General features: G+C 36.2%; 1 protein-coding gene across 3 annotated transcripts in view; it reads left to right on the top strand.

Moving 5' to 3' along the window:
• SGCG (sarcoglycan gamma) overlaps nucleotides 1–18,816 on the top strand; it is a 143,980-nt gene extending 125,164 nt beyond the window's left edge. For all 3 annotated transcript variants that reach the window (XM_032838198.1, XM_032838196.1, XM_032838197.1), the window contains 3 exons: nucleotides 1,243–1,315; nucleotides 15,731–15,854; nucleotides 18,010–18,816. In XM_032838198.1, coding sequence (XP_032694089.1) covers nucleotides 1,243–1,315; nucleotides 15,731–15,854; nucleotides 18,010–18,183 — 371 coding nt within the window. In that variant the 3' untranslated portion in view covers nucleotides 18,184–18,816. The remainder of the gene's footprint in view (nucleotides 1–1,242; nucleotides 1,316–15,730; nucleotides 15,855–18,009) is intronic.
• Nucleotides 18,817–21,891: the final 3,075 nt, after the last annotated feature.

The following is a 21,891-nucleotide window of genomic DNA, read 5'->3' on the forward strand; positions in this document are numbered from 1 at the left end:
GTGTGGAATTAATCTTACTAGTTATCAATATAGACATAAAAATCTAGCAGATGTTTGGGTATATATTATGTGCTGTTTGAACAGAGGTATTCATGCTGAACTCTACTTCTGTAATTAAAAGAACCTATGGGTAGGGAAGAACAGAGCAGCCTACAGTAATTTCCCCTTCAGTGCTGGGTTCTGTCCGTGAAGTCTTCACTGCCATTCCAACTCATTTTGTACCATAGTCTTCCTACAGATCTTCACATGAGTATCCATTCATCATAAAGTATTCTAAGATTCAGGAGAGAAAGAAGGATGGTATTATCCAAATACTACTGGTATTTTATAGCGGAAATGACCAGACCATTTACTATGTCTAATCATGGTGATACATTCTTTAAAAAAAAAAGCTAACATTGTAAGACTTGGCTTTTCTATTACTATACTTTCCTTATACAAATAATATTTATACAGGATCATATTATACTGTTATTTAAATGCATTATTTATATAATGATATTTTATTGTGGAACTTTTTTCCCCTGTCTACAATTTAGATTATATGACCCCAAACTATATGTTCTATTTTCCACAAGGAACAGATGTTGCACCAGTTATACATTTTTATATAATCATAGCTGGGAATATTAAATATGAATGCATACACAAGGGAAATACAGTTACATTGAAAATCAATGATTTATTAAAAGTCATTTTATGAAACCATTTATGAAACATCTATTTTAATATATGCAGATAGGTTCTGAGGAATATTTACCTTGAGACCAAATAATAATAATAGAAGTACGATCAGATAATTTGAAGGTTGACCATTTCAATGATAGAGAAATTACTGCTCTTATTTAATGGTAATATGTTTCTGTTTATAGGCTTTATGCCTTCTTTGTACTTATGTGCATTACAATGATTACATCATATTCATCATATACATATTACACTATAACATCACTAACTGGTTATGTTAAGTAATTGTTATACATTTAAAAACTAGTTACGAAATTATAGTTCCTTGTAAAAGAGTGCCACTGACACTCTTAGAATAATCTCAGTTTATCAAAAGAGTTTAAAAATCCTATATATTAGTTGCTATACATCAATTATATTTTCTTGCTCACATCTGTACAAATTCAGCAACAAGATAAAAGTCTGCTTGTGCTTTAATATAGAGACTAAATGTTTAATTAGTTTGATGTCATTTGTTTTACCGTTGTAAAATGTTGCATCTCTGGCTTTGTTTAGGGCCCGAGGGTGCTCTTTTTGAACATTCAGTGGAGACCCCCCTCGTAAGAGCTGACCCATTTCAGGACCTGAGGTAAGAATTTTGTTCAAATATAAACTCTCTTATGGAAGATACCCGTATATGTACTGGAATAATATTTTAGCAGTCATTACCAGATCATATCTTATTCTACTAATTAATTGTCTTTATCCTCATGATGTTCCACTTATTAACTAGTCATTAACTTACTAAAATCCAAAGGAAGTAAAAAGTGCCACTCTATGTTTAATCCACCAAAAACAGAAAATTTGCCATCTTAACTACTTCTAAGTATACAGTTCAAAAGTTTTTTCTTCTATTTATTTGTATCTTTCTTTCATCATGATCTTTTTTTTTAATTTTTTTATTTTTTATAAACATATATTTTTATCCCAAGGGGTACAGGTCTATGAATCGCCAGGTTTACACACTTCACAGCACTCACCATAGCACATACCCTCCCCAGTGTCCATAACCCCACCCCCCTCTCCCAACCCCCCCTCCCCCCAGAACCATAAGTGACTCTTAATCTCACAGTTCAAAAGTTTTAAGTACATTTCTGATGTTGTACAACCATCACTACACTCCACCTCCAGAATTCTTTTCGTTTTCCAAAACTAATACTGTGTGGCCAGTAAATGACTCCCCATTCTCATCTCTACCAAACCCTGGAAACCACCATTCTACTTTCTGTCTCCACAAATTTGAAAACTCGAAGCATGTCCTGTAAGTGAAATCATACAGTATTTGTATTTCACTTAGCATGATATCCTCAACCTTTGTTTTATCTTTACATAATATCAGAATATACAAAATCACCTAGTACCAGATTATAAATGTATTCTTTGTAAGAGTCTCTGTGTGCTTATGTGTACTTCAGTTTATCAATGCACTACTGAATGAATGACATTTATTGCTATAACTGTTTATTCCAATATTATATTTGTATTTTCTAACAAAATCAAATACTATTTTTTTAAAACAAGAGCCTAAAGTCTAAGGTATCATTTAAAATTATATTCAGTGTTTGAACTTGAAATATATGCAGAACAATTAATATCTTAATATATTATGTATAATAGAGGAAATTAAATACAGTAGGAATCCTGGTTTTACAGAGAGAAGTCTTGTGACCTTGCTCAAACTAACCTTTTGAAACTATTTTTTTCATCTATAAAATGTTGATAGTAATATATATCTCAATGTATTTTGGGAAAGATTTAATTAGCTATTAGGTTAAAAGTATTTTGTAAACTGAAAGTTGAATACAAATAATCATTTTTATTATCCTTATTATACCAAGTAGATAATCACACTACGTAGAATGAAAGTTAGGAAGTTATGTATTTTTTATCTTTAATATCTAATTAAATGTTAATCAAAAGCAAATGAGGGTTCAATTCATCTTACCCACTTACAGAATATTTGCAGCATGAATATAAACTGTGACTCTAATTACATTAGAATAATTTCATTAATTTTGACAAAGGATCACAAGATCAATATTACAGAATTATTATAGTTAGGAAGAAAAACATTGTACTTTTCTAGGATAGAAAAATGATTCAATATCTTTAAAAATAATCCCATTAAAACCAATTTGAAATTATAAAATAAGTTGTAGAGATACCTGACTCCTTTTTGAAGTAATTTACTTCACTGTTTTAAAATAGATGGATCTCAAAATTAAAACATTTATCTTGGGGCACCTGGGTGGCTCAGTGGGTTAAGCCTCTGCCTTTGGCTCAGGTCATGATCTCAGGGTCCTGGGATCGAGCCCCACATCAGGCTCTCTGCTCGGCAGGGAGCCTGCTTCCGCCTCTCTCTCGGCCTGCCTCTCTGCCTACTTGTGATCTCTGTCTGTCAAATAAATAAATAAAACCTTTTAAAAATTTTATCTTATGTTGTCCCATCAGGGCATAATCTGCTGGTTATACAGCAGGCCCTTGCTAAAAAAAGAAATGGCAGAAGAGTATCCTCTTGCTTTCTAAAAGGTAATAGTAAGGGCGGGGCAGGGAGTGGGCGGTGTGTCTCATAACCCCGGGTGTTACAGGCAAAGTGATTAAGAAAATACTGAAATTGTAAAAATTCCTGGAGGAATGGGGTAAGGATGGAAGGCATGAACTGAGAAATACTGAATCTCTTTAACTGCCAGGATCTATACACTGTCCCATATTTTATCTCATTTAATCATCAACTCCACCTTTAAAATAAGCAACTTTATCCCCATTATATCCCCAAGATCTAGATTCCAGCATGTTCTAAGCAAAGATTAAAAAGTAGCCAACATTATTAAATAGATAGATGATAGATAGATAGATAGAAAGAAAGAAAAAAAGAAGCCAACGGATGATTCAAATTCAGATCTGACTCCAAAGTCCATGTTCATTGGGTATATTCTCTTCTAAGTGGTCCCTTGAGTGATTTATTCTTTGATTTACAACCAGACTCCTCTAAATGATTATATTATATTCATATTTTCTTCTATAAATTCTTACCATAAACTGTCTTTCACTTTATATTTCTGAGTCCAGTACCATTACTATTCCTGGCCTGAATAAAGTGAGAGTGATTCTAGAATATCCTGAAAACAATGAATATGGGTTTTGTAGGGTCTAGATCATTTTACATTTATAAATATATCTCTGAAATATACATGTTTAAATATCACAAGTTTAAATTTTGATATGTGCTCAAATGATAGTCATAGAAGGATGACAATTGTTCCCTTTAAGAAGAAAGGTAATTAATGTGGATTTAAACTATATTTACATTTCTTACAGCAAAATCATTCACAAGAAAAGTATGAAGTCTGATATGCTGCCTTCATTCTGACATGCTACTTTTCATTCATATGTGATTTAATTCATTCATACATGGTATAATTCATTCTTTTTTAAAAATTCAGCAAAAATATACTAAACATGTTTATGTACCAGAACAGTTGCTATTTCTACAGCAATAAAATGCCTGGATCCTGCCCTTAATAATTTTAAAGTCTGTTAGGAAACATGCAAACAAGTTAGAACAATACAATTCTTTGTTCTGATGAAAGTCCAAAATATAGTAAGGATATAAGAGAAAAAGCATAAAATCTTCCCAGGGTAATCTGAGATGATGTCACAGAGAAGGAAACATTTGAACTGAAACTTAAGGAAATGAGTAGACATTGATATCACAGTGTAAACTGTAAATCCTCTGCACCCAATGGGGATGTGGTGGCGATTAAGTTATTATTTGTAAATTTCTCAAAAGGATGCCTAGCACATAGTCAGTAATATAGGTGTGACTTCATTAGATAAATAAAGTGAAAGAACATGGGAACATTTACTCCTGTTTCAAACACTTGTAAATACTAGTTTCCTTATGAGTGAGTGAGTGAATGAATGAATGAATGAGCAAATAAAAATTTATAAATATATATTATATACTTATAAATATTGCTCAAATACTTATAAATACATCTCAACTAGAAACGAAGACAAGCTCATTCTTAGGTCCAGTAACAAAGAAATTCATTGTCAGAGCAGAGTAAAAGCTAAAGCCAAGATACATAAGATATCAGGAGGTCATAGAGCTTAAGGGCTGGGACTCTAGGTTTCTTTTTTTTTTTTTTTTAATTTCTTTTCAGTGTACCAGAATTCATTGTTTATGCACCACACCCAGTGCTCCATGCAATATGTGCCCTCCATAATACCCACCACCAGGCTCACCCAACCTCCCACCCCCTACACCCACTTCAAAAGCCTCAGATTGTTTTTCAGAGTCTATAGTCTCTCGTGTTTCGTCTCCCCCTCCAATTTCCCCCAACTCCCTTCTCCTCTCCATCTCCCCATGTCCTCCATGTTATTTCTTATGCTCCACAAATAAGTGAAACCATATGATAATTGACTCTCTCTGCTTGACTTATTTTACTCCACATAATCTCTTCCAGTCCCGTCTATGTTGAAAGAAAGGTTGGGTATTCATCCTTTCTGATGGAGGCATAATACTCCATAGTGTATATGGACCACATCTTCCTTATCCATTCATTCATCTGCTGAAGGGCATCCTGATTCTTTCCACAGTTTGGCGACCGTGGCCATTGCTGCTATGAATATTGGGGTACTGATGGCCCTTCTTTTCACTACATCTGCATCTTTGGGGTAAATACCCAGTAGTGCAATTGCAGGGTCATAGGGAAGCTCTATTTTTAATTTCTTGAGGAATCTCCACACTGTTCTCCAAAGTGGCTGCACCAACTTGCATTCCCACCAAGAGTGTAAGAGGGTTCCCCTTTCTCCACATCCCCTCCAACACATGTTGTTTCGTGTCTTGCTAATTTTGGCCATTCTAACTGGTGTAAGGTGGTATCTCAATGTGGTTTGATTTGAATCTCCCTGATGGCTACTGATGATGAACACTTTTTCATGTGTCTGATAGCCATTTGTATGTCTTCATTGGAGAAGTGTTTGTTCATGTCTTCTGCCCCTTTTTTGACATGATAATCTGTTCTGTGTGTGCTGAATTTGAGAAGTTCTTTATAGATCCTGGATATCAGCCTTTTGTCTATACTGTCATTTGCAAATATCTTCTCCCATTCCGTGGGTTGCCTCTTTGTTTTGTTGACTGTTTCCTTTGCTGTTCAGAAGCTTTTGATCTTGAGGAAGTCCCAAAAATTCATTCACTTTTGTTTCCTTTGCCTTTGGAGACATATCTTGAAAGAAGCTGCTGTGGCTGATATCGAAGAGGTTACTGCCTATGTTCTCCTCTATGATTCTGATGGATTCCTGCCTCACGTTGAGGCCTTTTACCCATTTTGAGTTTATCTTTGTGTACAGTGTAAAAGAATGATCGAGTTTCATTCTTCTTCATATAGCTGTCCAATTTTCCCAGCACCATTTATTGAAGAGACTTTTTTCCACTGGATATTTTTTCCTGCTTTGTCAAAGATTATTTGACCATAGAGTTGAGGGTCCATATCTGGGCTCTCTACTCTGTTCCACAGGTCTATGTGTCTGTTTTTATGCCAGTACCATGCTGTCTTGGTGATCACAGCTTTGTAGTAAAGCTTGAAATCAGGCAACGTGATGCCCCAGTTTTGTTTTTCTTTTTCAACATTTCCTTAGCAATTCGGGGTCTCTTCTGATTCCATACAAATTTTAGGATTGTTTCCTCCGGCTCTTTGAAAACTGCTGGTGGAATTTTGATCGGAATGGCATTGAAGGTATAAATTGCTCTAGGCATTATAGACATTTTAACAATGTTTATTTTTTCGATCCATGAGGCTGGGATTTAATATATTACAGGACTGTGATACCAAGGCATAGCTCTGTGTGTGTGTGTGTGTGTGTGTGTGTGTGTGTGTGACAGAGAGAGAGAGAGAGAGAGAGAGAGAGCGAGCGCATGCAAAATGCCCAGACTGAGATACCTTGTAAATCCTGGTCCCCATGAAAGATGTTTGAAACAATTTGCCTAGTAGTCTAAAGATGCTGTGAACCCATCTTGGTCCATGGGTTGAGTTACCCACAAGAAATCGTGAATGATAGGCCTTTGCTTTGGCTAAGATCAGAGGACTAAACCCATACTACTTCATTATATAAGAGCTTAAAGCTAGAAAATTAATGTTAACTACATTAAAGCCAAACTACAGTGAAGAAATTATCCCATTACCCATGACATAAAAACACCTATGGTAAAATCCCTTGCTGAAAATGAGTTTACTGTAATAATAATAATAATAATATAATAATGAAAAGACAAAAAGTCAGCAGCCACTACAAGTTATCCCCTAAAACTCTAAGTAGTAAAGCAAAGTAAGAGATTTTAAAACAAACATGAGTAAAATGCTCAAAGAGGACAAAAAACTATATATAAAGATAAGGCAAAGTCAAAATAGTATGAAAATGGCAGATTTGGAAAATAACAAAATTCAAATTCTAGAAATGAGAGATCAAGTAATGAAAATAAAATCAGTGGCAATGAGTACTTGGTTTGTTTGTTTGTTTTTAAGATTTTATTTATTCATTTGAGACAGAGAGCTACAGAAAAGGAGAGCAGGGGGAGGGGCAGAGGGAGAAGCAGACACCTGCTGAGCTGAGCTGGGACCCAGAACACAGGGCTCCATCCCAGGACCCCAGGGTCATGACCTGAGCCAAAGGCAGTTGCTTAACCAACTGAGCCAACCAACTGCCCACAGTCCTTGGTTTCTCATACCATTCTGCAATAAAAGGAATCAGGATTCTTCAGAGCAGTGGCAAATTCTAGGACTGAGGCAGTGAATGTAGAGGATAAATTCGGAGCTTTTGCAGCACCAGTGAATGAGATGTGCTCAAAAATCAAATCAGCAAGAGTACATCAAAAGGACACGGGGCCAGATGAAAGAGTTCCCAGTCCAAAAGCTCTCAGTCAAAGCTGGACAATTTAAGCAAAAAAATTTTAACATATTGGTTCATAATGCAAAGCTGGTGGGAATCAACTCTCCATGACTTCTCGATTCCATCAAATACACTGTAAAGTGATGAGTCTTCTTTCAAAATGACAAAGTTTCTAATGTGGCAGAAATGGTATCTTTTGCAAATACTTAAATTTATGTAAAACACAGTGTGAACCTAAAAATGGGTAATGGGCACCTAGTTTTTCAGACTTCTTTCAGACAGCCATGAAGAGCACTGCTCTGGGTTGGCTATTCTACCAAGTTTCACAGTGTTGGTTTCTGATGCGAACATATTAAACTTTGCCAAACTTGGCCAGCAAACCTCCAGGTGCTTTGTGCTGCTTTATAATTCCGTGAGCAGTGTGAGTCTCTTTTCTCACCTTTTACCAGCATTTCAGTGTCAGACTTTATGATCTTTTTCATGGTGATGAGTGTTATCGTGTGTTATTTTACATTTCATTTCCCTGTTGACTAGGGTGGTTAAGCATCTTTCATATTTTTGTTCTGTTATTAAGGCTGCTGCTTCTGGAATTTACTCCATCTGCTCTGCTTCTTTAGTTACTTTGTAAAACAGATTTATAGGGATTTAAATGTATATATATTCTGAATATTAACATTTTTCCTATTAACACTTTCTACTAATTTTTAATGTTTATATACTCAAAATTATTCTTTTTTTTTAATTAAATCTGGATTTTAAACCATAGTTTGAAACTTTCCTTACAGAAAGAGGAAGTTGTCAGCCCCATTATTAGTCTGGCTTTCCCTTTTACATCAAGATAGATTGTAGAGGGCGCCTTAAATAGGGGCTCAGTCGGTTAAGCGTCTCCCTTCAGCTCAGGTCATGATCCCATGGTGTTAGGATCTTGCTCATCAGGGAGCCTGCTTCTACCTCTGCATTCCTCTCTCTGTGTCTCTCATGAATAAATAAATAAAATCTTAAAAAAAAAAGATAATTGTAGATCCCTGATACATTTAGAGGTTATTCTTGTGTGAGGTATAAGGTGTAAGGTCTGCATCTAATTTTATATTTTCCAGTCAGCCAAACAGAGGTTCCAACAATTAGATTATTAACTAGAAATTCTACCTTTGCTGCTACAATTTGAAGCATAACCTTTATCATGTATTAAATTTCCGTATCCATATGGGTCTGTTTGTATGTTTTCTGCTCTATTCTGCTAGACTGTCTATTCAGGTCCCAGTACCAACCTTGTTAAACAGAATTTAGAAGATATTTTAAAATCTAATAGGATTATTCTCTCTCTTTGTCTCTCTCTCTCACACACACACATCCACGTACCCTTGTACTGACTCTTTCAACATCTCTTTGTCAGTTCTTGCTTATTTTTCCATATGAACTTGAGTGTTAACTTGTTTAGGTCAAGAAAAAGCATATTCTTTTATTAGGATTATGTTCGATTCATAAATTAGGGCAAACTGACATCATTTATCCAAAAACATAGGGTGTTTTTCCATTCATTAAAGTCTATTTTTGTCCTTTCAAGAGAACTTAAAAGTTTTCTTGACATATTTCTAGTTAAGTTTAACAAGAATAAGTTTAATGAGTTTACATACTTCTTGTGAAGTTTATCCCTAAGCATCTCTGCTTATCTTTGTCTCAATTATAAATGATGTTTTATCCTATCTACCATCATAATCCTCTGACAAAGTATTGTTTTGAATATGAAAGCCACTGATTGCTATGTATTAATTTCATTTAAATAACCTTACTGAACTTTTTATTGTTTGAGTCCATTTTATGTTGGCTCCTTAGGATTTTTCAGGTATGCAGTCCTAGCATCTGCAAATATACTTTTACACCTTCTTTTCCAACTCTGTGTCTCCAACTGATTTATCTCACTCCATGTCCCAGTATCAGTAGAGCAGTTGAAAAACAAGTGGAGGTAGTATGCATCCTTGCTTTTTCCCAGCCTGAAGGGAAATGCAATTGGTGTTCCTCTATTAAGTAAGATGATGTGAATGTGTATTTTATAAAAAAACAAATAAATAAATATCAGTTTCTATTTTGTATTGAATGGCTGTTAAATTTTCTCAAAGGCTCATTAGCATTTATGATGATATTTATATTTATATATCCTTTAGGTGTATTAATACAGTGTATTATGTTAATGGATTTTCTAATACCGGAACAATTTTGCACTCATTGAATGAATTTTCCTTGGTCACGGTATATTCTTTCCTTACAATGATGTTCAATTCTACCTGCTAATATTTTATCTAGAAGCTTCATACTTATATACATGAACGATATTGGTCTGTAGCTTTCTTTTTGGTGTGCTGTTTTTTGTAAAGTTTAGGTAATGATGTTATTCATGCTTCAAAAATTTCCTTCATTATCAATGTTCTGGAATAATTTTTGGACAGTTGGATGCTCTGATCGCTAAAGGTTTCATGGAATTCTCCGTGAAATCATATGGGTCTGATGAATTTTTTTAAAAATAATCCCTTAATAGTGTAATTCTTCTTTTATGTAAATTTGTCTTTTTAAACCTGTATGTTTAATAAGGGTCAATTTTGACCACCTGTATTTCTCTAGGAAATTAATAATTTAATCTAGTTGTGTAATGGTCTGAAAATGGTATCTTGGGAATTTAATTCCTTCTGTTTTAGTGTTTTTTGAAACAATTCATTGATTAAAAAAAATCAGTGTCTACAAATGCACAATTAACGAATGAATTATTGATTGATCTCAGCTTGCATAAACACATTTCTCGCCCCAAATGTTTTTTTTTCATTTATCACAGGTTACCGTCTTGAATATACTTAAACAAGGAAAGCAATTTGTGCCTCATGGTAACTGACAGTTTATGGTATGGCTGGTTTTCCTTAATTCTAGCAGTTCCAAAAAAAAAAGGAAAAATCATAAAATATCAAAACAAAACATAGTACATTTAGTCAATTCAGCAAGCAAAAGCAGTTGGAAGCATTGAAAGTTTTATCCACTAACAAAAAATAAAAGGGCTGCCTTGGCTGTCTGCATCAACAGAGTGTGCAGCTGTTGATCTCAGGGTTGTAAATTCAATCCTCACATTGGGTGTAGAGATTACTTAAAAAATAAAATCTAAAAAAAAAGTTTCATCCAATAACAGAATAATGAAAATAATTGATTATTTTCATAATAATAAAAGTAATTTTTATTATTACTTAGGGATAATAAGGGACTTGGGGACTTGGGTTTATTGGACACTACTGCTTGAGCATTAGTGAAGGGAGTGAATTCTTTCAAAAACACTTTCATTTTTCATATTTAGGTCTTTAATCCAACCAGATTTGCTTTCTTATGTGAGGTTTATCATTATGTTTCAATTGTTTTGCTAGGGGTTAAATTTCTGGATTTGCGATTTAATCCCCTACAGTAAAGTTTCTAACTTTTAATAGGTGAATTTAACTATTTATATTTATTAAGATCACTGATTTATTTGGCATATTTCTATGGTATTATGTTTTATATACTGTGCTTTTTCTTTTCTTTTCTTTTTTTTTTTTTTTTTGGTAGTCGTTGTTGTTTCTGACCTTTGGTTGGATTATTAAACTTCTCCTTATTCTCCCTGCCATATTTCCCTCCAGTGGTTCCGGTTACATTCTTGTAATGATTACTCTTTATATTTTATATGCATGGAGATAAATTAATACTTTCTAATTAAGTTTGTCATTATCATTCTCTTCTCAAAGTATAGCAAAGAATTTAGAAAGTTATTCCCATCCAAACTTCACTTTGCGTGTTTTTTCAACTTTGCTTTTATTCATCTCTCTGATTATGTCTTTTAGGCAATACAGATTTAGCTTTTCTCACATACTGTGTTGATTCTTTTTCTAATGTCCATCACTGCTTCTACCAAAATACTCATTTCTTCTGGTTTTAGTTTCTATAAGTATTTTCTTCAGTGACGATCTGCACTGACAGAAACTTTTCCTTCTGGGCCTGAAATGTCTAGTCCTTTCATAGTTGAATGATGGCTAAGTTGGGATATATTTCTAGACTGACAATTTTATATCAGCATTATTAAGATATTATTCATTACTTTTGGGTCTTTGGTAAGTAAGCAATTTGTTTTCATTCTGAATACTTTTAAGACTTTCTCATAATCTTACTGTTCTGCAGTCTTAACCAGAAAGCATTTGGGTGCTGGATATGTCTTTATTTGTACTTGGGCATTGGTGTACCTATTCAGTTTTAGGAACTCATGTTATTTTTCAGTTCTGGAAAATGATTAAACATGACCTCTTCATATCTGTGTCTCCTCATTCTCTAGAGTATCGGCATTCTTCACTTGTGGTCTGTGGATCCGCTGGGTGTCCGAGAACAGAATTTAGTGGGTTATATGATTTTGAGTGTGAAAAAGAAATCCTTCATTTTCACTGATCTCTGATTGAAATTTAGCATTCCTTCAACAAGCCACAATAATATTAGTAGTTTCTTTGACTTTCTCATCTGTAGAAGGCAGAGATACTTTAATATCACATAAAGGTTAGAGCAAGTATCTCAAAACACATTACATCTGTTCTTCACTGCTTTGAAATTACATTAGTTGTAAGCCCCCTGGCCAGATCTTATTTAATTACTAAATAAGCTCTTAAATTGCTGTATCACCCATTTAAGTAATTTTTACATTTGTATTTAAAAGTCATTAGTTTCCTTTGAAATTCTGTGCTTTATTTTATGCCTTTAAAAACATTAAACATGTATTTCAATTTTTACATTTCTTCTTTTCCCACCAAAATACCAAATCTGCATTACGGTGTCCTGTTCTCTTTTTGCTCTATGGCAGGTTTACTATTCACTCTACCAGAAGACTTTTTTTTTTTTTTATTTCATGAATTTCTATTTACCTGGCTTTTAAATCTTTCTTTTTCTATTCTGGTCTTGTTCTATGAGTGTTAATTTATCACTTTGGATGCTCTAAACTTAGTGTGAGCCCCTTTCTGACTGCTCTATTATTTCCAGTTCCTCGTGTTGGCAGATTCTCCCATGTGGTTTGAAAATTCTGTCTGGGAGCTCATCCTCTTTGGCTCTTCATCTGGGAGAAGTTGTCATGGAGGCTCTTTTAATTTTTGCCTTTAAAGTCAGTTTCACATTCACTTCTGCCAGGGCCCTGCAGGGGGCACTGTTCTGACGCCAGCATTCACGGGTATTTCTCAGGTTGGGCTTAAAGGAGGTCTGAATAGTGTGTGGATTGGGTTCTACAGTAATGCGTGATATAAGACTTTCTGCTCGCATTCCAGAATGAGCAGCCTGCTTTAGGGTTCTTAGCATGCTGTGTTTCAACACCCATCTGTATGCCCAGAGCCCATTTCCAAACACTGTTCCCTTGCCCCCCACAATTGGCCACGACTCCTTTTCTGTAGAAATTTAAAATACCAGCCCACACGGCATTTATCTGCCCATTGCCTCCAAGGGTTCCAGCATTTCAACTCCCATTCATCATTCTGGTTTCGAGTTTATTCTGTTCTGGCACTATGAAAATGCTCTTTGTTTTTCTGGGTTTGTTGTTGTTGTTGTTGTTGTTGTTGTTGTTGTTGTTTATGCCTAGTATGTGTTTTAATGTTTTTTTATTGTATTTTATCCAGCATTTGTATGTAATTGGGGGCTGAGGGCAGAGCTCTGCTTCTGTTCATCTGTTGTGACCAGTCTTTATAGAGTGATATTTTTAAAGCCAAAATGTAATCTTGTCATTCCTCTGCTTACATCCTTTAAGCCACTTGAATGTTAGATTCCTAAGGGCAGAAAACTGGTCTGCCTTGTTTGCTACTGTTTTTCTATAAATCTAGAAGAGCACATAATAGGGGCCTAATAAATAAGGGTTAAATGACTAAATACATTATACCCCACACTTTTAGATCAAAGACCAACACAGTTAACATAATTTAGTGTTAGCATTGCCTATCAGTGGACATAATCTAGCCCTTGCATGATTTGGCCAGTGCTACCTCTAGACCAGCTTTTTTTTGTCAATTTGTATTTATGCTTCCTGGTCTCTTATCCTATTTACAAAATTTAGGCTTAATGTAAGCCTGAAAGAGCTTAAAATCAAAACATTATCCATAAATTTCAGTAATTTTTCCCCTTTGTTTGAATGGCACTAACTTGACATGAGCAATAAATATTACAATCATACATGCTTGACTAGTTATATTCTCTAAATTCAAAAGTGAATATGGGCAAAGGTATATTATACCGTGTGTGCATGTGTATACACACACAGCTTATTTATTTGGTATATTTCTGGGTCACTGTTCAAAATTTTTTGTTCCTCATATAAGTGATGAGTAAACATTTATATATTCACATATTTGATGAAAGGGTTGGATATCCAAGTAGCAAAGTAAAATATAACAAAAGAGAAAAAAACTGAGTTGTTTTATGTCTGACTGCTCTTCAGTGTGTTCATGGAGATGTATACTTCAGAACATTCTAATCACAGCCTTTTTTGGTTGAATGTGTCCCAAGTTGTGCTGAATTTCATCTTTAAGGCTAGAAACAGTGAAAAGGGGAATTTGCTATTCCAGAAGCACCATATTATAATGTGGTTAAAAACTAGTAGTTGGCCCTGTTGAAGTCATTTTGTTGTTCGGTGACTAATCTTTGATACTAACTCACCTTCACTAAGATCTTTAAAATCACAAATGGATTGCCTGAAATGGACCAGACCTCGGTAAGTTGCTATATGTCTTCCTCCCCTCCTTTTCTTCCCCATCTCCTCCCACTTTTTTCTATCAATCCAGGCAGGAAAAATATAGACAACTAACAGACATCAAATAGCAAAATGGGCAGGCAGTCAGCAGACCAAATCATCTAGATGTATTCAAGCATTTTCCCATAACCTAAGCTTAACATAATTTGACCAGTAAATTCTATAAATGTCTCTGTTTCCTTGTACTCAAAGTAAACATAAATTTCAAAATGTGTAACAGATCAAATTTTACATATTGAGATGTACATAAAAAAATGAAACTGTTTTCTGCGACAAACAGTGGTAGACAAAAATTTGCCAATTAAAGGCAGCAATTCCTCTGAGCTAAACATTTACGGAATAAATATTCAATCAGTTCAAATGCAAATTAATGACCCAAGGTACTCCCTTTCCTCTGGAGCCACTCCCCTTTCTCCCTCTTACCACTGCCTACTCTAATCTTACTCTGCTGTGAGAGGATTACAGACTGTTCTGTATCCTGTTCCACTTCTCATTGATCTTTAAACATTTCAATCAAATCAGCCTTTCAGATTGTTGGGTTGGGTTGGGTTGGGTTGGGTTGAGTTGGGTCGGGTTGGGTTTGAGGCTCTAAAAAATCTTTCAAGTGATCATGTCGTGCCACCTGGTGGAAATTTAGTATTTTTCAGGCAGAACCAAATGGAATTTCTCTGACTCATATACTCCTGTTCTTTAAGTTTGATTTAGTCACAAGGAGATTCTGATGAATTATGCAAAAACAAAGCCAGCTGAGACAGTCTCCATTCTGTATCCCAACCCTATCAGTTCAGTATTTTCCCAAAAGAAATCTTCACATCTGCCCTCTAATCCTCCTAAATTTAAAAAAAAAAAAAATTAATAAATAAATGCAAACAAAACCTAAAGACTAACCTTACATTCCACTTTGTGAAGAGGTAGACTGAATGTCTTACCCATAAGTTTGTCTTTTGCCCAGACAGGTTTGTGTTTTCAGTAAAAAGATAGTTCTACAAAGTTATTCAGAAATAGCATTTTCTTCTGGTGTGATATGCAGAGTGTTTAACCCTGCCATCTGAAACTACCATGTGGGGGGTACAGCTGTGTAATGCTTTTATATGTTTTTATATGTTTTTAGAGGATAGTAATGTTGTAGACTCATATTAATGGGAAGTTAATTTCTTTACTGCACATTATTTCTGGATTTCTTGGTAAAGAATGTATACTATATTAGCATTCAAGAATGACATCATGATGCTATATACTTTATTAATTGTATTTTGTATGCAAAGCCATTCAATGAGGGAATCCTTGGGTGGCTTTTTTTTTTTAATACTATTTTTTTGTTGTTTCTTTCCCTCATTTCAGATTAGAATCCCCCACACGCAGTCTAAGCATGGATGCCCCAAAGGGTGTTCATATTAAAGCTCATGCTGGGAAAATTGAGGCTCTTTCTCAAATGGATATCATTTTTCAAAGTAGTGATGGAATGGTGAGTTTGGTGTATGAAGCTCCTGTTGTATGTCCTGATGACTTTCAGAGCAGACAGAAACTATCAATTCCTCCATACCTACTGATCCAACTACTCTCAATGGGGCAGGGTCACTGGGCGTTACCTGTAAATGACAACCATGACCCGTTGTTGCCTTTCATGGCTATGCTTGCTCACATCAAATTATATTTAAATAAAAATTAAATATGAAAAATTAGAGCTTTAAAAGTCAGCCACAATAAGGATAAAGTCTGGAACTTCAAGTCCAGAAATAAAACCTCACTGGTACAAGCCAAAGCCATAATGAGGCAGTAAAGCCCTCTCTGCTCCACACTGATTGCTCTAGTACTAGATCGATTCCTTACCTCTGAGTTCAGGAACATTAACAGGCCTCTCCAGACCTGGACCTATCTTTTCATTTGTCAGTAGGAAAAATAAGATTGCTTAACTATGTCACAGGGCAGTGAGAAAGCAATGTGGTAATATGGGTGGCAACATTTTGAAATTATTATATTAATTTGATACTAAGAGGAAGGTGTGGTTGAGGCAGCAAATGGAGGCCATGAGAGGCAGCTCATGAGTGTGGACAGGACCTGTCCATTGGCAGGCTGCTAGTAGAATGTACAAGACATCCAGTGAAGCCCTTTCAAGTTGCAATTTAAGAAGTTATGGTGCCAAGAGCAGATAAATGCAAAAATGGAAGTCAAGCATTTTGGAATCTCATTACTAAATTATAATGTCACTTCATATTTAGAATATATTACCTATTACCTTGAAAAAAAATACTAATTTTAGTTTTGAAATAGTCTCACTTATTTCCACAAATAAGGTGCCATTTTTATAGTAGTACATAGCCTGACTCTTAAGTTAATGCCCCTTATTACTGGGAGCTAGTTCAAAGTGAGGGGATATATTCCCATAAAGATAATGCAGGTGATCAAGGAAGGGGTATGTAGACTGCTAGTGACTAGAGTTTGCTAGAAGAGCAAGAAAAAAAAAATAACAACTAGAAAACATATTCACTGATTAACCATAAGAAACGAGAGCAGAGAAGCCAACAAGGAAAAGCTAAACTCACATTTATGAAAACCAGGTAGCCACAGAACCCAAAGCACTGGACAATAACATAAGTAGGTTCTATATTAAAAAAAAAAAATACAATACACATTTAATTTCATTTACTCTGACGGTGTCCCAGACCACAAGGTAAAGCTTTGCTTCTAATACTTCTAATACTGTTCCACCTACCCATGGCAGTGGTCAGTCTTCCAAGAGGGCATACAGACTGCAAGCATCGGGTTATGAAAAAAGCGGAGTTCATGGATGAGAGGAAGTGTCCAACATTGTTTGCAAGGAAAAACATTATGCCCGCCCATGACATGCTTTAATTCCTTCTAATAAGTAAATGCCCCGGTATGGGTAAGATTGGTGGGATGGTTCCTTGTTCCTTGTTCCCAAAAAGATTTCCCAACCTCAGTTCATGGCCATCTGTTTACATTTCAATGTAACTAAATTGTCATGGGAACAAAAATCCCAATAGCTTTCATTTAATTTTAGTTGGCTTTGGTCTGTGTATCTACTGCTTTTTCCACATCTACAAGAAGGCGCTGAGTTTCAAATAATATTTTAGAAGTTAGGGAAATGGTTGGTAGCTAATAGGATAAAGTTAATGGCCTCTCACAGGAAAACAAAACCAGCAGAAATTTCAACATTCAGAGGTAAAAATTATTTAGGTGAATTTATTTCTGAGGCCTGTATTTTATCCTAACGGGGGTAGAGAAGGTGATTTAGCATAAAGTCAAAATAGGTCACAAGACATACGTGAATTAACAAAACTTTTTTTTTTTTCAGATAATTCTGAAAGGTGTTTTTAGTATAGCATTATAAATCTTCCTAGCTCAACTAGCACAATGGGTTTAAAAAAAAAAAAAAAGACTTCTTTTCAGTTTGGAGAAGGAGTTATTAAGCCCCTGCCTGAATAGAAAACAGAAATAGGCTTTAAAAGAGCCTGATAATGTCTTAAGTCAAGTCAGGTGCCTATTTCATTTTCTTTGCAAAGAAGAAACTAATCTGTTTGGAGCATTTTGAGATAGGAGTTTCATGCTATCATGTTCATTCTCCTTTACCACTTCATCTCTTGTTTTCTCCCAAACAGCTTGTGCTTGATGCTGAAACTGTGTGTTTACCCAAGTTGGTTCAGGGGACTCAGGGTGCTGCCAGCAACTCACAAAGACTGTATGAAATCTGTGTGTGTCCGGATGGGAAGCTTTACCTGTCTGTGGCTGGCGCAGGTACCACGTGCCATGAAAACAGTCACATCTGTCTCTAAAGCCCCTGAGTTGTCCACGGAGCACCTGCCTCATTTCAGTGAGCTTTATAGACGCTGACCTCAAGCCTTCACACCAAGCAACTTGACTTCCTGGTGGATGGTGGATGGAAAGTAGGAGGGCACGCTTTCAAAAGGAACTCAGAAAAATGTACCAGTGATGGTGTTCTGATGAAAATACATGATCTCAGAGTGGTATGTGCATATTAGACACAAAAGTCTGGCAATAGCCAAAAAAAAAAAGTCTTTATTCCACTAGGTTTATTTTCATCAGTGCCATTGTGACTTTTTCTTTCTTGTGGATAATCAATCTACAATGAAATATTTAATTGCTCTGTGGAATTAATTTATGCTGTTCAACTGTGAATATCTAACTCCCCATAAAAGTAACATTCATCAATACTAAAATGCCCCCAAAGTTCTATGTGCTGTTCCCACTGTATCACCCAAACCCACAAGTTCTCTCATTTTAATGCAAAGTGTGTCAGGTTTCACAAGAAATCGTCAGGTTTTGAGGGGACTTGGGTTGATCCGATTTTCAATATGTAATCAAAGGAGTAAATCATATAAAATGAATCATGTTTTCTTTATATATATAGTCATAAGCAATAAAAATCAACCTACATTTTTCATAAACTTCAGTTTGTCTTCCTTCCTTTAATCCCCATGACAGTGTTTTGAGGTAATATTTTCTCCCAAGTTACTTGGTAATTAAAAAAAGGTTCAGCTAGGACAAGTCAGAAGGTCATGCAGCAGCTAGTGGAACTAAACTGAAATGTGATCCTACATATGAACAGCTGTTTTCGTTTCGAAAATCTCTGGTATGTTGTCTCATTCCATCCAAACACCAACCTGCGTGAGAACTGTGTAGATGGGGTGATATTCTTTTGACAAGTGAAGAAACGAAAATCCACTAGGATCAAACAGCTGATAGGTGGTGGGACTCAAAACTGCCCAGCCTGTGTGTGAACCTCTTACACAACAGTAGAGACTAGATGTCACTTCATAGAATCTGTCTCTTCATTTTTGAAAGTAGCTTTAATACCAGCTGGTTGTATGTGTTGCTATATAAGTCAAATAGGACACAGTGCACCTATGAAAACAGGCTGGCCTTGTGTAAGCCCCTCACTCACTTGTAAAATGCCAGTCGTCACAAAGACTGGTGGGTTTGGTTTGGTTTGGTTTGTGTTTCACCAGTTGTTATAATTAGGATCTCCAAGTAGCACAAGATGTGGTAGGACCAACAGCATTGCAACTTTCTATTTATAGGATTTATAACTGTAAACACGAGTTCAGATTCATTTTCTGCAGTCTCAGAACTGAAAGTAGAAAAGTGAACTTTTGATTTCTCGTGCTGTTTTAACAAGGTCAATTAACAGCATTGCCTGCTTAGAACAAATCCTGGATTTTCAAACTTATGTGCATAAACGCTTGAAATTACGAAACAAAAATTAGGTGTGTCCTGAGTGGTTAAGAGCAAATTCAGCTCTAAATATAATGCACCCAAAGTTTCACAAGGGGTAGGTATTTTTAGGTTATAAATTGGTATTCACCTTTTCCATTTAATAAAGTCCTGATTGCTTCAGTTAATGTCTGCTTTCCTGCTACAGCATTCCTACTGTCCTAGTAAGTAGTGCTGCCTTGGCCCGGTCATATTTACTCTCTTGCTCCGTGTTTGTGCAAAACCAATGTCTTCAAGCTTGGATGGCACAAGGTCAAGAAAAAGAATCAAGGAGTAATTATGGAGGATAGAACCCTTTCAATAAAAGATGTTATCTGGAATCATGAAAGAAGTTGCAGATAGCTGCATTCTCCAGAGTGATAAGGAATTTATCCCCAGTCAAAATCAAAACTTTTAGATAGGTTGTATTATAAAATATAGTACATAAACCTATCTTTTAAAACACATTATGCAATTTAATTTAAATGTTCCTTGAAAGTCCAAGGTCACGACTATGAACATACGTAATGAGCTGTGTCCACCAGTACTCCTATATACTAAGTGGCTGGAAACTATCGATGTTGATATTTGAGTGACCTCAAAAAACAGCCCTTGTTTCTTTTTCAATTTCCAAACCAGCTGAGTAGGTACAAGTCAGAAAGATGAAGACCAACATGTCAGATTTAATAGTAAAAAAGTTTAATTTGCTGCAAAATGGACTCCCCTAAGACCCGAGTATTACAGGACCCCCTCCCATCTTAGGGAGAGCTGTGGGCCCCTGACTTCCCACAGCTCGCCACGTGGAAGAGGATGGACCGATGTCCCTGTTCTGAAGGCAGCCAAATTCAAAGTAAAAGGAAAGGGTGAGCTACATGTTGGCGGCCTTCCCCGCCCCCCCCCCACCGCAATCCAGCCACCAGGTCGATCTCCACTGCTCTGGGGTCAGTGAAGGAGAGCAGAAGCTGTTCAGAAAGGCTGTTAGGTGGTGTCTATCTAGTTTTTTGCCTCTTCCTTCCCTGATTTAAAACATCAATTCCTACTCCACCTTAGCAGTTTGCCCTCTTTTAAATTCCATTTCAGATTTGCTGTTGTTTCAAAACCAAATAAACTTTTGTATCGGGTGTAAACATGCAGGCAGAACAAGAGGATCTAAGGGCACTGCTAGGTCGAAATCCATTTTTAGCTGAACAGACAGTGCAGCCTCACTTCTGGGATGGCGTGTGCACCTACCCGTCCCCAACACCTGACAGAACGCCGGCACGCGGTGCTCTGGAGCTGTTTGTGAGTGAATGAATGAATGGCACTACTTTAAACCATATTTGTTCAAACAAGAGAACGAAAAAAACCTTTGGAAGCCAAAGCGCGAGGACATCCCATGGGCAGTTAGCAGCTTTAGCCGCGGGCAAGTGGGTCACACTCTGGATCACGCCCCCACTGCCCCCACGGTCACCGGTCACTTCCTGGAAATAGATCTCCCCGTGTACCTACATCTGGACATCTACTACTGGTTCTGTTTCTCAGGTAGAACCCTGATGAATACAGGACTAATTAAAATCTTCTCTAATTACTCTTTTCTACCAGCACTACAATTTTTACCCTCGAGAGCTACAAAACATACAAAGTCTGGAAGATGTCGACTGGCACCCAGTTCAGGGGTGCCATGCGTCAGAACATCGGACCCGTGAACAACTGCTCTTTATTTTATTAAACACTACTTGAACATTTTGCCAACATCCTTGGGCTCTCGGCACTCCCAACCGCCACCCCCCACCACAAACAACTCCCCACTGCTTTTTATTTTTTTACTCATTCATTCATTCACTCCTTTTATTTATTTTTAAGATTTCATTTTTAAGTAATCTCTATGCCCAGCGTGGGATTCAAACTCACAACCCAGAGATCAAGAAGTCACCTTCCCTGCTGCTTTTTAAACTACCTGGGCTGCACGGCTCTCCCTGAGCTTCCTCGCAGATGCTATGAAAGATTCCACCAACACCAACCCCCTCCTCCGCTCATCTGGCAGCACAGAACCTGCTAGACTGTGTGCTACTCAGGAGTGGCTACTCCACACACAGGCAGTTTCCACGTTCCTTTTAATAAGAAAAGTGAAATTGCGGGAAAGCATGAAATAATAAAATTCAAAAGTTAGTTCACATCAAAAATTCCTCATCCTGAATTTCAAAATCTAAGAAGCTTCAAAAATAGGAACACTTTCCAAATATGCCTGCTGCAAACTATTGGTGGCAAGATCTGACTGGAATTCAGGTGAG

The sequence above is a fragment of the Lontra canadensis genome, unplaced genomic scaffold, assembly GCF_010015895.1.
Source record: "Lontra canadensis isolate GAN:19392208 unplaced genomic scaffold, GSC_riverotter_1.0 scaffold103, whole genome shotgun sequence".
Classification (NCBI taxonomy): Eukaryota; Metazoa; Chordata; class Mammalia; order Carnivora; family Mustelidae; genus Lontra; species Lontra canadensis.